At 42.1% G+C, this 15,216-nt stretch overlaps 1 protein-coding gene across 5 annotated transcripts in view; it reads right to left on the bottom strand.

Moving 5' to 3' along the window:
- Positions 1-5,265: 5,265 nt before the first annotated feature.
- pls3 (plastin 3 (T isoform)) overlaps positions 5,266-15,216 on the bottom strand; it is a 100,778-nt gene continuing 90,827 nt past the window's right edge. For all 5 annotated transcript variants that reach the window (XM_048544671.2, XM_048544673.2, XM_048544674.2 and 2 more), the window contains 5 exons: positions 12,559-12,673; positions 12,322-12,455; positions 11,623-11,746; positions 9,682-9,806; positions 5,266-6,451 (listed from right to left, as the gene is read on the bottom strand). In XM_048544671.2, coding sequence (XP_048400628.1) covers positions 6,319-6,451; positions 9,682-9,806; positions 11,623-11,746; positions 12,322-12,455; positions 12,559-12,673 — 631 coding nt within the window. In that variant the 3' untranslated portion in view covers positions 5,266-6,318. The remainder of the gene's footprint in view (positions 6,452-9,681; positions 9,807-11,622; positions 11,747-12,321; positions 12,456-12,558; positions 12,674-15,216) is intronic.

The raw sequence follows: 15,216 nt of genomic DNA on the forward strand, positions 1-15,216 counted from the left end.
AGATTCCTTACAGTATGGAAACAGGCCCTTCGGCCCAACAAGTCCACACCGCCCCTTGAAGCATCCCACCCAGACCCATCCACCTATAACCCACACACACCCCTGAACACTACAGGCAATTTAGCATGGTCGATCCACCTAGCCTGCACATCTTTGGACTGTGGGAGGAAACCCGTGCAGACACAGAGAGAACATGCAAATCCACACAGACAGTCGTCCGAGGTTGGAATTGAACCTGGGTCCCTGGTGCTGTGAGGCACCACTGCTAAACACTGAGCCACTGTGCTGCCCCATACTGTATAAAATGCTGGTTAGGCTACAACTAGAATACTGCATGCAGTTCTCATCATCATTTGTTAGGGTGGGTGTGATTACATGACAGAGGATATGAAGGATATTAAGCAGAATGCTCATGGGCTGGAGGGTCTGAGTTCTGAAGGTAAATTGGACAGGCTGCGGTTGTTTACCTCGCAGGATTGAAGGCAGAAAGAGAGGAGCCATTACAAAGGCATAAGATTACCAGGGGAACAGATGGGTTGTGCAGAAAGCACATTTTACAGTAGTAGAGGGGTCAGCATGGGGTGGTGGGAGTATTTGTTTAAACACAAGAGTTGAAAAGTGAAGTAGGGAGTAGAGGAGAAATTGTTCCTCCCAGCAGATGGGAGGAACTCTGGAAATCACTACCTGAAAGAGCAATCAGGTCAGAAACTCTGGGAACATTTAAGCAATATTTTGATATTTGTTTGCACTGCTAAAACCTCTAGAGCTCTCGGACAAGAGCTGGAAGATGGGATTAGTGTAGTCAGACCATTGTGAATTGATGTGGATATTGCTAGCCAACCGGCATCCTCATGCTGTAAACGTTATCGAGTAAATGATTTCCACCAGACATTTCTAAACAGAACCTAAATTGGCATTTTTCAGCAAAAGGATTCAGCTCCAAAAATTTAGGACTGCTCGCCAGGATCCAAAAGAACAAGCATGCATGTGAGACAAACACAGAATGCTGGAGAAACAACAGGTCTGCCAGCACCTGTGGAGAGAGAAACAGATTTGACATTGAGTTTGACAGGACTCTTCGATTTTGTTTGTTTCAAGATTTCCAGCAACTGCCATGGTGTGGCCCTAAAGTTTGCATCAGACTCTTTACCTATTGGGATATTCTTACAGACAGCAGTTCACCAACAGTTCAGGTAAATTTTTAAGCTACAGGTGTCCACACATTTGTTCTTGAAGCCAAGAAAGTCTGTCAAGGCAAGTAGTGCCAAGGTGGGAGTGGGGTGTCAAAATGTATACAAATAAAAAAAATTGTCATTAAAAATAAAATTTCTAAACTTCTCAAACGACACCAAAAACATTTGGGACACGCGAGAAGGATAGTTTGGGAACGATAGTCTGAGAATGCAACAAATTGCAAGAAGAAATAAATTAGCAAAATATGCATACATATTGAAAGTCATTTGCCAAGATGCATGATGAATTACACATTTTAGTTAGAGAACTAAGGTGGTCACACTACTTCAAAAATAGAAACGTAAAATGTTCTGGGTATAGAGACGTATTAGTAAATATAGGTTTAAAAGGCTATTGATTACAAAGCCACTCAGATTTGTTTCTAGAAGATAGATATAAAAGGGAGAAGTGGTGCTAATCTTGGATTGAAGCTTGGTTAAGACACAGTTATCTCATTATTGTAATGACAGAGCTGTGATAGGACCAATGGGTCTAAATGACAATGTCATTGAAAGAACTAATGGTGTGGCATCACGTGTCTGCGATGTTATAATGGATTGGATGGGACAGGACATGATTTTAATGTAATAAATCAAGCATGACAGCATTCTATGTTCATGCTGCTCCTTAACTTGCAGTACATAGCCCTCCGAATTTTACCTACGTGTAATTACTCAGTCGTTATTTGGTACGAACAGATTCACATATTCAAAAAGATAGAAAGTTGGGCCCAGATCCTATCTCCCCCCCACGGACTTGTCCAGTCTGATTGTACAGTAGCTAGAAAGGACATTGGAGCAATATCCATGGTTTCTTTTTGTTACCTGTAGAAGTCCATGCCCCTATTCCCTGCAGATAATGAGGATTTGGAGTAAAACTAAGAGGGAGGCTAAACTTTTGAACAGAATTAGGTTTCAACATTTCAGTTTTCTGTCCTTCCCAAAATCCTTGAAATGATCTGCACCAAAATCAGGGAGGACATCATCTATCAAACCTCCTTTAGTGTCTCTTCTCTGCTCTCTATTACAGTTTGACTGTCTTTTCTTACATTATTTCTTAGCCATGGCCAGATTACCTACAGCAACCTGCTCTCTTGCCTTGATAGTTACCTGCATGTTTCCCCAAAGGTTAGACCCGTAGAACCAGGGGAGATGGCAGTGTGGGGTGCAGTACAATGTCACTGGATTAGCAATCTAAAATCCCAGGCTAATGTTTTGGGGACATGAATTTGAATCACACTGTGGCAGATTGTGAAATGGGAATTCATTCGAAAGTCTGGAATAAAAAGCTATTCTGAATGACATTCAAGTAATCACAGAGTGTCACACAACTCATCTCAAAAGCACAATGAACCAGAATAAAATCTGCCTTCTTTACTTGGCCTGCTTGTGACTCCCAAACCTTAACATGATTGATTCTTAGATTTCCTGTAGGAAATTGATGCTGACCTAACCAGTGACATCCACATCATGCAAATTAATTTGAAAAATCCACAGAGAGGCCGTTCAAGCCCATTTACCAACACCTGATATGTAGCCGTGCTGGTTACAGCACTTCAGGTACAGATCCAGGTTCCTTTCCAGTGAGTACAGGGTTTCTGGTTCAACCCCCAAAGTGGATAGTGGATTTTAAATATCCCCATCAATCACTGAGTGAAAAAGTACTTTAAGTCTAATCTAATCCTTGTATCAATCTCTTTAAATCTGTGCCCCGGTAATTGAACTTTCCACTTGGGTAGCGGGTCTTCTGACCACTCTACCCAAACCTCTCGATTATTTTTGATACAAATAAGTCAACCCTCAGCCACTACTGTTCTAAGGAAAACACAGTCATTGTCCATCAATCCCTCCTCATATCCGCAATATTCTCGTATGTCTCCTCTGTACTGCTTCTGGAACGATCATCTCCCTTTTCTAATGTGCTGATGAGATCCATACTCAAAAAATACCAGATGCAACCTAATCAGTGTCTTACATATAGCAGTATTACATCCCAGCTTTATTATTCACTACCACATCCAATGAAGAAAAGCGTTCCATGTGCCTTCTTCACCACCTTACCAACCCGTCTGGCCACACTCTGGGAGCGTGGACACACACTCCATCTATCCCTTTCAATAGCTACCTCCCCCACCCCCATTTACTGTACATCCCCCAGCTTTGTCTGCCCTCCCTGAATACAAATTACTACAATTCTGTGGGTTGAATTCCATTTGCCATTTTTCCATCCACTCAACCAAATCATTGACTGCAGGGAGATATTAACAGCTGTCCCTGCATTACCAACTATACTGAATTTTTGTAGTTCCTACAAATATTCCAATTATGCCTCAAATATTTCAGTCTAAATAATTAATCACAAACACCAAGGGACTATAGCTACAAAATTCACTGTGATGTTCTAGCTTGTAAGCATCAGCATTGACCAGTTAATTCCTTTCATTTGTCGTGAAGCTGAAGATACATGGGCGAATCTAATAAAACCTGTCCACACACTGCTATTTGAAGTGGTTTGAATTGATCCTGGAGTCGCCCCAAATTTGTCATAATCTCAACTAATTAGGAAATAACTAATTAATTTAACTCCAACATGTTGGAAACCCAACAAAGAAATAAACTTGTTGTATCTATCAACAAGAATGGATGTTTAAAAAAAATTGCAAACAGTGCCTAAATATTTTCACATGGATAAATTGTACACCGGAATATTCTAGGACATGAGACATTAATATGTAGGGTAACAGTTTGAACACACTTTGGCATCTGTTGCTAAGATTCTGGGAACTTGTTCCCTGGGCTGACAGCTCTGGCTGTGTTTGTGGATGGATATGGTGAGGGAAGAAGGCCTGATTTCTAATTTGCACCTGGGTTGTACGTTTCACATAGCAGAAATGGGCAATATCAATGGTAATTATCGAGCTGGGAAAAGCACGAAGTTCAGACATAGAAAGATACAAACCACATTGTACTTCAAGGAGCTGCTTTTGACAGATGGATTTGTGGCTGCAGAACTGGAAAAAAACTTTCCCTCCCTCCACCTCTTGAGCAACAAAGCACCCAGTGATAAAATATGTCGAGCAGAAACATCCAGGTACTCAATTATTAAAAAGGTCTGCAGTTGACAACACAAGACATCAATTAAAGAAATCTGGTCTCAAGTTAAAGTCCTTCAGGTGTCCTTGAGACAAAAAGATTTTAAATAGTATGGTGTGGAGCTGGAGAAACACTGCAGGCCAGGCAGCAAAGGATCAAGCAAGTTAAAGTTTCGGGTTAGGACATTTTCCTCCGAAGGGTCCCAACCCGAAATGTCAACTTTCTGCTCCTGATGCTGCCTGGTCTACTATGTTTCTCCGGCTCCACACTTATCTTTGACTCCAGTATCAACAGTTTTTACTATCCCTGACTTTAAATAGGATATTCCTTTCAACTTCCTGTTACATGGGCAAGCACCTTTTTGCTTTGTATCTATGTTTGATGTGCGTCTTTACTATTCTTCTTGGGAAGAACAGATAATAAAAATTGTTCTTTCACTCAAGAAAACCTTATAAAACAGATATTGGGTAACATGTCCTATAGAAATAGTATATTTTTGAAAGACATAAAAATAACCTTTTGCAGCCAACCTAGTGAGTTGAAAACAGGGGGACTCATTTACTCTCTCAGAATCATAGAATCATGGCAGTTTAAGAAGTTTGAGAAGCATGTCTACAAGCTAATTCCTACAGTGTCAAATCGGGCCATTGGGCCTGTCAGGTCCATACCGACCCTCTGAAGAGAATCCTTCGGTGAGGCATGTTAAGGTCCTATTGGCTATTAAGTTTGTGAAATAAAGCACGGAGGTCAGACAATCTTTGGAAACACGGAGACCAGGAATCAAACCTACCACATCATCTGTTGCTTTCTCTACATAATGTGAAATAGATAGGACACATTTCATATTGACCTGGGGTTGGGTGGTTGGCGGGTGGGGGGAGGGGGAGAAAGAGGAGAGAAACGGGGAGGAGAGGGGAGGAGGAAGAAACACAAAGCATCATCGTAGATATCAAAACTTTTATTTTCATCCACTTCTTGCCACCATGTCCACACTATATTAATGAAAGCTTTACTGAGCTGTTAAAAATTTAGATTAGCAAACATCAAATTCCAGGACTTCAAAACACACCCCAGAGATCTCAGGATTTTCCACTCTGGGAACCTGGTAATGACCCCACGAACTGCAAAAGTCCTACTTTCCCAAACTGAAGAAGTTCTCTAAGCAAAAAGAACTTTGGCACTTTATGGCATAAAATGATTGCATAATATTTTTAAATAAAATGTATTGATCTCTGATGCTACTTTTTCTTCTTAAAAGCAAATTTTAAAAGATATCAAGATACGTAGTAAAACGATTCATTATTACTTTGGCTGTGGAATGCACTGAAGCCTATACCTGGAATGGAGAGTCGTGGGCTATGTAGCCTTAACCAATAATTAAAATACACAGAAAATGCTTCAGCTACATATGTCTGTCATCAGTAAAGCCAAAAAAAAAACAAAAAAAGTGAATGTTTTTGGTCTGGGAGCCTTCAGCAGAAAGCTTAAAATCAGCAAATCTTTCCCACAAATTGTGTTGAACAATATCAGAATTTTGTGCAATGTAACAAAGGATAGTGATTGTCAATCTCGTTGTAAGGTGAGAACTTTAGTTTTCATTCAAAAATTTAACACCGCCCAATAAACATTGATTCCCAAAATGCCTTGAAGCAACTTTTTAAAAGAAACCCAGCACAGTCCATGTCCAACCACAATATCAGTGACCAACATTCTAAGTGAGCAAGATAACAGGATGATGGTCGTATAATGCAGGTCAGCATCTTCTGTATTTATATATGAACGCATTTCATGGTGTACCTTGCTAAATTATTACCACTTCAGGGAAAGTAATATGCGCAATTCTCTCCTCCCCAAGCAGCTTGTTCTAGTCTTGGAAAATAGAAATACAAACTTAGTTCTGCCAGCAGCATATTTCAACCTGGAAATATCTGAAAGGCCAATCACTTGCACGTGGTGACATTTGTCTTTGTAATTTAATTTTTTTTTTGTTTTTTTACACTCTCTTCATTCCTCTGCCCATCAGACAGGCGAAAACAGTCATAACCATCTTAGACTTCACTTCAACCAGGTCCTCTGGAAGGGCATATACACGAGCTCCAATTTTTCTGGCCATTGATACAGCGTATCTGTTGAGAAAGGTAACACGTCACTCCACTGCTCAGTTTCATCTGCAACACTCACTCATCACGCTTAACACACAGTTCTTATCCATTTGCCAACTAATGCAAAATGACAGTACATAGTTTCCATTTCACCCAGTTTACACAGGGTCTGCAAATTTCAATTTCGATTTAAAATCTAAGTTACCAAATACATCTACAGTAAACTTTCCATGAAGTTAGCGGATTAAATAACAATAAAGTTCATGCAATACAAGATTATAAGGTATAGGACCAGAATTAGGACATTCAGCCTATAGAGTCTGCTCTGCCATTCAGTTGTGGCTGATGTGTTTCTCAGGCACAGTTTCCGGTCTTCTCCTTGTAACCCACTATCCCCTTAGTAAATCAGAAACCAATCTCTGTCTTAAATACATTCAATGACTTGGCCTTTACAGCCTTCTGCAGCAAGAATTCCACTGAGGCACCGCCCTCTGGCTGAAGAAATTCCTCCTCGGCTCTGTTCTAAAGGGTGAATCCATTCACTGAGACTGTGCCCTCAAGGCCCTAGCCTTTCCTAGGAGTGGAAACATCCCCATGTTCACTCTCAGGCCTCTCAATTTCTAAGTTTCAAACAGACTCCCCCAACATCCTTCTAAACTCCATCGAGTACAAACCCAGAGTCCTCAATTGCTCATGTGACAAGCCCTTCATTTCCAGGATCATTCTTGTAAACCTCCTCTGGACCCCTTCCAAAGCCAGCACATTCTTCGTTAAGTATGGGGTCCAAAACACCCCTCGAAATTCCAAATATGGTCTAACCAGAGCCTTCTATCGTCTCAGCAGTAAGTCCCTGCTTTTGTATTCCAGCCCTCTGCAATGCATTCCTTTCATTTCAAATGTGATGTTGGTAGTCTTTGTGTCATTGGCAAACTTACCAACAATGTCCTCAGTTCCTTTGTGCAGAGTGCTAAGATATAATGTGAATGGTTGTCCAACACTGACCCCCTGCGGAACTCCAGCTGCCATCCTGAAAAACACCCTCAGTCCCTACTCAGGCCTTCTGCCAGTCAGCCACTTGGCCAGTACCTTGCCCTAACACCACAGGCTTTTATTTTGCAGCTTTCTTTCAGCACCTTGTCAAAAGCCTTTTGGAAATCCAAACAGATCACGTTCTCTGGACCTCCTCCATCTAACTTGTTTCGTTACCTCCTCAAAGAATTCTCAGATATATCATGCATGATCTTCCCTTGACGAAGCCACACTGATTCAGCCAAAGGTTCGCATACACTCGAGTCCTCTGCAATCTCATTCTTAATAATGGACTCTAAAATTTTCTCCATGACAGGGGGCAAGCTAACAGGCCTGTAGCTTCCCATCTTCTGCCTCTGTCCCTTCTGAAACTAGGGTGTTAAAGTAGCCACTTTCAAACGCTCTGGGACCCTTTCAGTCATTCCTGAAAGATCACCACCAATGCCTCCACATTATCCTCAACCATCTCCTTCAGCACCCTGAAGTGTAATCCATCTGGTCCAGTTGACTTATCCACAGTCAGACCTTACAGCTTCACCAGCATCTTCTCCTTATCGATGGTCACCATACTCATCTGACCCGAATCTTGAAATTCTGGTTTGCTACTGGTGTCTGACATTTGTGAAGACTGATGCAAAGTTGACATTTAATTGCTCTGCCATTTCAGTTTCCAATTACTATTCTCCAGCCTTATTTTCCAACAGTCCAGTCTTGTCTTTCATTTACCTTTTATATATCAAAGCAAATTCTAGCAATCTTTTTTACATTTCTGGCCAGCCTACCCTCATATCATTTTCTCCCCACTTAATGCTTTTTTATTAAGAGAAGACATCCTCTGCTGGTTTTTAAAAGATCTCCCAATCTTCCGGTTTCCCCACTAATCTTCACCACATCGTATGCTTTTTCTTTTGCTTGTGCTGTCCCGGACTTCCCGAGCCCTGTCTGCCTCATCCACCCCTTAGCATTTTTCTTCTTCCTTGGGATGAATTTCTGCTGTGCCTCCTGAATTGTCCCCAGAAATTCCTGCCATTGCTGCTCCACTGTTTTCCTTCTTAGGTTTCCTGAAATAACTTCATTAAGGCTGCTATCCCACTGCCAAGTGACTCTTTATTTACACCTACATAGTAAATGACACTCAACCAGCTAGCTCAAAGGCAGCTCTCAGAGTGAGCAGAACCCCTAACACTCCTGGTCTTATTTGTCAGCCAGGGTCCCTGTTTGGACCAGATCAACCGTCCCAATCAGGGGAACTCATTCTATGAGATTCAACTGGCTGACTTCATTCTAATCAACTCTAGCCAACTCCTTCCTTGTTTCTCTGTACTTGTCTTGATTTAGTTATTCAGTCGTAAAACCCTTGCAACTTCTTCCAGCTTTTGCCTCTCAAATAGCAGGGTGAATTCTCCCATTTTATGGTCACTGCCCTTAAGGATTCCTTCACCTTTAGCTCCCGAATCATGGCTGTTTCGTTGCACATCAAATCCAGAATTGCTTGTTCCATAGTGGGCTCGACTACAAGTTGCTCCCCAAAAAAATAGTCTTAGAAGTTTGATGAATTCCTTTTCTTGGCCGCTCCCTCAATCCTTTCGATAGAATCCTTGCATGTTTAGTTCCCAAGCCCGATCCCCAACTCCCACATCTCTGGGATAGCCAGAGCAACATATCACCAATTTCAAGAGCACAACAACCTTGTACTGCATATTGACTGTTCCCCTTCTCATAAGTGTCCTCTCATCTGCTGTGCCTCAAACCAGTTTCCTGAACTTTTCCAATCTTGTCCCATTACTGGTTCTGGAAAGTTTAATAAACTCTGCTCAACCCTCTTTCTTTCTCACCACCCCTCCCCCGCCTTTAACTTTATCCACAATATTGCGTGCAACAGAACCCACCATCCCACTATTTAGTTTATAGCCGTATACTCAGACCTAGTTATGTGATTTGACTCTGGTCTCAGCATGACATCAGGTGGACCCCATCCCATCGGAACAGCTTTCTCTTCCCCCAGTACTAATATTAGTGCCTCATGAATTCAAACCCATTTCTACCCACACCCAACTGAATTACAGACATTTACCTTTAATCTTGTTCACCCTGTGTCAGTTAGCTCATTATTCAGATAGTGATCCAGAAATTACTACCTTTTTCAGTTATGCTTTATAATTTAGTGACTAGCTGCTCATATTCCCTCAGCAGGACTCCTTTCTGCCTGTACTGTCAGTACCTACTTGGCATTTTCTTGCTTGTCCTCATCAGAAAGGACTCCAGTCTTCACCAGATCATAGTTAATAGAATTTGGTTGAATGGCATCAATCAAATCCAGTACAGGCAGACTTGAGCTTAAGTTCTTGTCCTGTGTAAAACAGATTTTGCATTACATTATTTCACAGTTAAAGTCGTTGCTGCTTTTCAAGTAAATTTTGTCTCTCCTTGTGTTATGACATACCTTGTAACACCTTGTATCTCAAAAAGGAGTTACATAAAAATACAAGTTCGTTTTGCTACAGTCAGTTTGAATACAAACGAGGTTTTCATTTAGATACTTTGCACATATCTGACGTGCCAAAATATTTTGTTGCTAACGAACCAACTTTTGATGTGCGTTGAGTAGGCGAACGTGGTCATCTCTGGCATAACTTAAGTTAAAGCAAAACAATTTTAACAGACTATCTTATACTCGAAAGATGCATTCATTCAGCAGCATACCATCAGAAAATCTTGTTCTTCATTGGAGTTGAGACAGGATAATCAAGAAAGCAACAAGGGAACTGAAAGGAAATTATAGAGCAAGAAACAGACAGTGTGTAGTAATTACTGTTTATTGTTAAATACTAGCAGCGAACCACAAAATATTTGTAGTCAAATTAATACCTTACTACAGCTTCCTCAAGTACAGAATTTCTACTTATTCATGCAAAGAGCGTGACAGAAAGCTAAACTTTTTACTTTGAAAAAAGCTATGTAATGCTATCCAATATAATCTTTAGTCAATGAATAGAAATAGACATGTTGTCAAGAGTCCAGCCTTGTGACTTGTCCATGGTCACAGAATACTTGAGGCCTGATTGGGAATAATTGTCTCCTGTGCTGAAAAGGGTAGATGTACATCTGAGCAGCTTAATATTGTGTGAGGAATAAACACCTTTGCCTTGAAATATGCCTGTTACAAATTTTACCATCTGTCAAAGCAAACTACCATGACAAAGTCCTTGTTCAGAATTCAAGTTTCATAGCAACAGTACAACTGCTAATTTTCCGAATCTAGGTTTGTGTGGTAGCATACCTTTGAACTCCATGCAAGTTTATCATCTTGCCCATCAATAAAACCAATTCTCTTCAAGCACTTAACAGCTTTCCTGAAACATTTTCATTCAACATCTAGTAAATCATTGTGTTATCTGCAGCACCACAACTGGGTTCCAATTACAAAGTTGCATCAAATTGCACATCCCCACACCAGATGTAGCAAATGTCATCATCTTATCCATATCCCCTATTCTATTCCCTCCTTCGTTTGCCAGTCCCATCCAAATCCATCTGTCCCACACCATCTCCACTCCATTCTGTCCTGTCCTCCCACATCATCCATATCTCTTACCATCAGACACAGACAGTCTTTCAAGCCAGACTAGTGGTGTTGTTAAGCTGACCCGCTACTGTTTTTGTTCCCATCAATCCCACTACTCCCATCAACCCCTGCCAGTCACAGTGCCATGAGTGCTCACTCCAACCCTATGTGGCTCAAATGCCTCAAAACTGCAGGGCAACTTCCAGTAACATGCTCTGGCCCTTAAACTGACCAAGGCAACTGGGCAAGCAGAAAACTGCCTATTATTGTTGTCATTAAAAGATACCTTGCTCCAAGTACATGCTGTGTTTGAATGTTTGTCCAGAGACACCTAACAGATTGTGGCAACCAGATGCTCATCTGAGTCTTTCCAGTAAGCCCAACACAATACACTTCGGGGTCAACTGTCCACTAAAAGGACAGAAGTAGTTTGCTAAAAATTTATCTGGACAAAAATATTCCTGTTCTCTCCAGTTACTTGCTGAGAAACTCTTGGCTGCAAGCCAATCATTTACTGGCCCTCTGATCTGGCAGGGGGATGGGGCAGGGTACACATGGAAAAATACTGCAGTCATTTCTTTCAAAAATTAGAACGGTTTACCTTGAAACTCTGAATGGTAGTTTTCTTGCCTGCCTCTTTTAATGTCTTATTCACCCAGTTGACAATGATATCATCATTGACTTTCTGACCATCACCCAGTTCTTCAAGAACATTCAATGTATACCTATTAATACACAATTATAATTTCAGAACAGTTACAGGAATAATTAACGACTTAAAAGCCTAGACTTCCCAACTGTTTTAACACAGTGCAACAGAACCCACCCTCCCTAGTTTTGCAATGCACCAGGACTCTGGTCCCAGCATGATTCAGGTGGAACCCATCCCATCAGAACAGCTTCCCCATTCCTCAGTACTGATACCAAATGTCCAAAAGAATTCAAACCCATTTTTCCCCACACCAATCTTTAAATCATACATTTACCTCGAATCACGTTCACCCTGTGTCAATTAGCTCATGGCTCAGTTAGTAGTCCAAAAGCCACCATCTTTTGGATTATGCTTTATAAACTTAGCTCCAGGCCACTCCTATTCCCTCGGAACCCCCTTCTACCCAGATCGTTCGCAATGATTTGTTTCAATGGAGTCAACACTGAGGTAATAGCAACTTGAAAATCCAGGCAGTGTATTCAATTGTCACAATGACATATCTTCCTGACATATTAACAAGTCATAGTAAAAATGATGGTAGCGTGCAGATTAGTGAAAACGGCTTTTTGAGAGACTCAATGGGAGTACCTTCTCATCAACTGCCAGACCAAAGCTAAAGTTAGTGTCGAGTTTCCATCATTCAGATCCTTTCCAGCAATTCCCACAAGAGAAAACTTCGCTGGATTCCTTCCCAAGTCAACTGCATAATTGCAGTTTTCCAGCTGAAAAGAAAAGAAAACAAAACTTTTTTTCTTAAAAGCATAAAGTTTACTACTTTGAGGGCAACGTTCAGCAAAACAAACTTCTGGGCAAAACTTGATGTACCTTTTTCATATTCGCACCGAGTTTGGGATATGGTGGCTTGTTCACTTTGTTCCAGTCAACTGGGACCTTGATTTTTTCATACAGTTGTAATATCACCAGGGCATCTACTAAGTCACTGTATTAAGAACAAAATACATGTACTGAGTTTTTTTAAAAAAACTATCAAGTCTAAAAGGCAAAGAGATTTACAAAATTGGTACAAATAACTCCATTTCAACCAAATATCCCAATCTCATTCACTTAATGATTAATCACAACCCAATGTTAAATATTTCAAGTCTTCCATTCGCATACCTCTAAAAAGAATTATTTGCATTTACGTAGCACTTTTAAAAGTGCTTAATGCTTGCAAACATATTGGATATAAAAGTCTCCTTTTCGTAGTCTCTGCCCTGACTGAGTTCCTCATACTGTACTGCAATATTTACTGTAAAGGCGCTTTTAAACAAGAGATAGTAGGAACTGCTGATGCTGGAAAATCTGAGATAACAAAGTGTAGAGCTGGATGAACACAGCAGGCCAGGCAGCATCAGTGGAGCAGGAAATCTGATGTTTCGGGCTCAGAACCTTCTTCAGGGGTGGGGGAGGGGAAGGGGGTTCTGAAATAAATAGGTTGTGGTGGGGGGGTGGGGGGGAAGGGGTGAGGCAAATAGAAGATGGATAGAAGAGAAGATAGGTGGAGAGGAGACAGACAGGTCAAAGACGTGGGGATGGAGCCAGTAAAGGCGAGAGTGTAGGTGGGGAGTTAGGGATGGGAAAGGTCAGCCCAGGGAGGACACACAGGTCTAAAGGGGTGGGATGAGGCCAGTAGGTAGGCGATGGGAGTGGGGCTAGAGGTGGGAGAAACGGCAGGTTAGGGAGGCGGGGACAAGCTGGACTAGTTTTGGGATGCAGTAGGGGGAGGAGAGATTTTGAAGCTTGTAAAGCCCACATTGATACCATTGGGCTGCAGGGTTCCCAAGTGAAATAAGGGGTACTCCCTGCAACCTTCGGGTGGCATTGTTGGGGCACTGCAGGAGGTCCAGGATGGACATGTCGTCTGAGGAATGGGAGGGGGAGTTGAAATGACTTGTGACTGGGAGGTGCCGTTTTTTAGTGCAAACTGAGCGTAGGTGTTCCGCAAAAGCAGTCCCAAGCGTCCGCTTGGTTTCCCCGTTGTACAGGGGGCCACACACTGGAACAACGGATACAGTATACCAATTAGCAGTGTACAAAAGGAGTCCTGGAGAAAGAGTGGTCCCTCCAGAAAGCAGATAAGCGTGGGGAGGGAAAAATGAGATTCCCTTGTCCGCTTCACACTCCCCTCCAGCCCCACCACACCCGACACTTTTCCTTGTAATTGCAGGAAGTCATACACCTCCCCCCTCACCGCCATCCCAGGCTCCAAGAAGACTTTCTGCATTAAACAGATGTTCACCTGCACATCTGCTAATGCAGTATACTGCATCCGCTGTTCCCATTGTCGTCTCCTCTACATCAGGGAAACCAAGCGGAGGCTTAGGTGTTCCGCAAAGTGGCCTCCAAGGTCAGTTTGCACTAAACAACTGCACCTCCCAGTCTTGAACCATTTCAACTCCCCCTCCCATTCCTCAGACGATATGTCCATCCTGGGCTTCCTGCAGTGCCACAACGATGCCACCCAAAGGTTGCAGAACAGCACCTTGTATTCTGCTTGGGAAACCCAATACCATTGGGCTGCAATGTGGACACAAGCTTCAAAATCTCCCCTCCCCCTACCACATCCCAAAACCAGTCCAGCTTGTCCCTGCCTCCCTAAATTGTCCTTCCTCCCACCTATCCCTCCTCCCACCTCAAGCCCCACCCACCCCATCTCCTATCTCCTGGCCTCATCCCATCCCCTTGACCTATCCCCTCCTTAACTCCCCACCTACACTCACCTTTACTGGCTCCATCCCCACCTCTTTGACCTGTCTGTCTCCTCTCCATCTATCTTCTCCGCTATCCATCTTCTACCTGCCTCCCCCTCTCTCCCTATTTATTTCAGAACACTCTGCCCCTCCCCCATTTCTGAAGAAGGGTCTAGGCCCAAAATGTCAGCTTTCCTGCTCTGCCTGCTGTGTTCATCCAGCTCTACACCTTGTTATCTGTGTGCAAGCATCGGTTTGAAACAGTTGACCATACCACAAAGCCTGTGGATAGGAACTCTCTTTGGGCCAATGGCCAAAGAAGAACAAGGCAAACATGCATGAATCCATCTTCACTTAGCTATATTCAAAAGCACAGTAAGACACATGACACTGTGTACATTATAAAGCTAAGAAATGAAACTTAAGGAAAAGATCTAAAGGTGATCTGCTAGGATATTTTGTACAGAGGCTGGTTGGTAATAGTTCCAATAAGATTATGGCCAGCATAATGCTGTATTATATATGATCATCTCTGAAGTCGCAATATTCATATTGGCAGATTTGATTTCTGTGCCACACTTTTTTCAGGAGACCCAAGGCCTGAATATCATATTTCATTGTGTGACCTATTCAGAAGGACTAAGCAGCTTAATTACATTATTAGACAACAGTTGCAGCTTTGCAATACAAAGTTGTTCATCATAACTGCGTCTATTAATGGAAAGGAGATTTATTCAGCAGGCCATTGTACCAAACCTTAGGCAACATTGTAATAGCTTTCCAAATCTGT

Source organism: Stegostoma tigrinum, chromosome 15 (assembly GCF_030684315.1).
Source record: "Stegostoma tigrinum isolate sSteTig4 chromosome 15, sSteTig4.hap1, whole genome shotgun sequence".
In the NCBI taxonomy this organism is placed as follows: domain Eukaryota; kingdom Metazoa; phylum Chordata; class Chondrichthyes; order Orectolobiformes; family Stegostomatidae; genus Stegostoma; species Stegostoma tigrinum.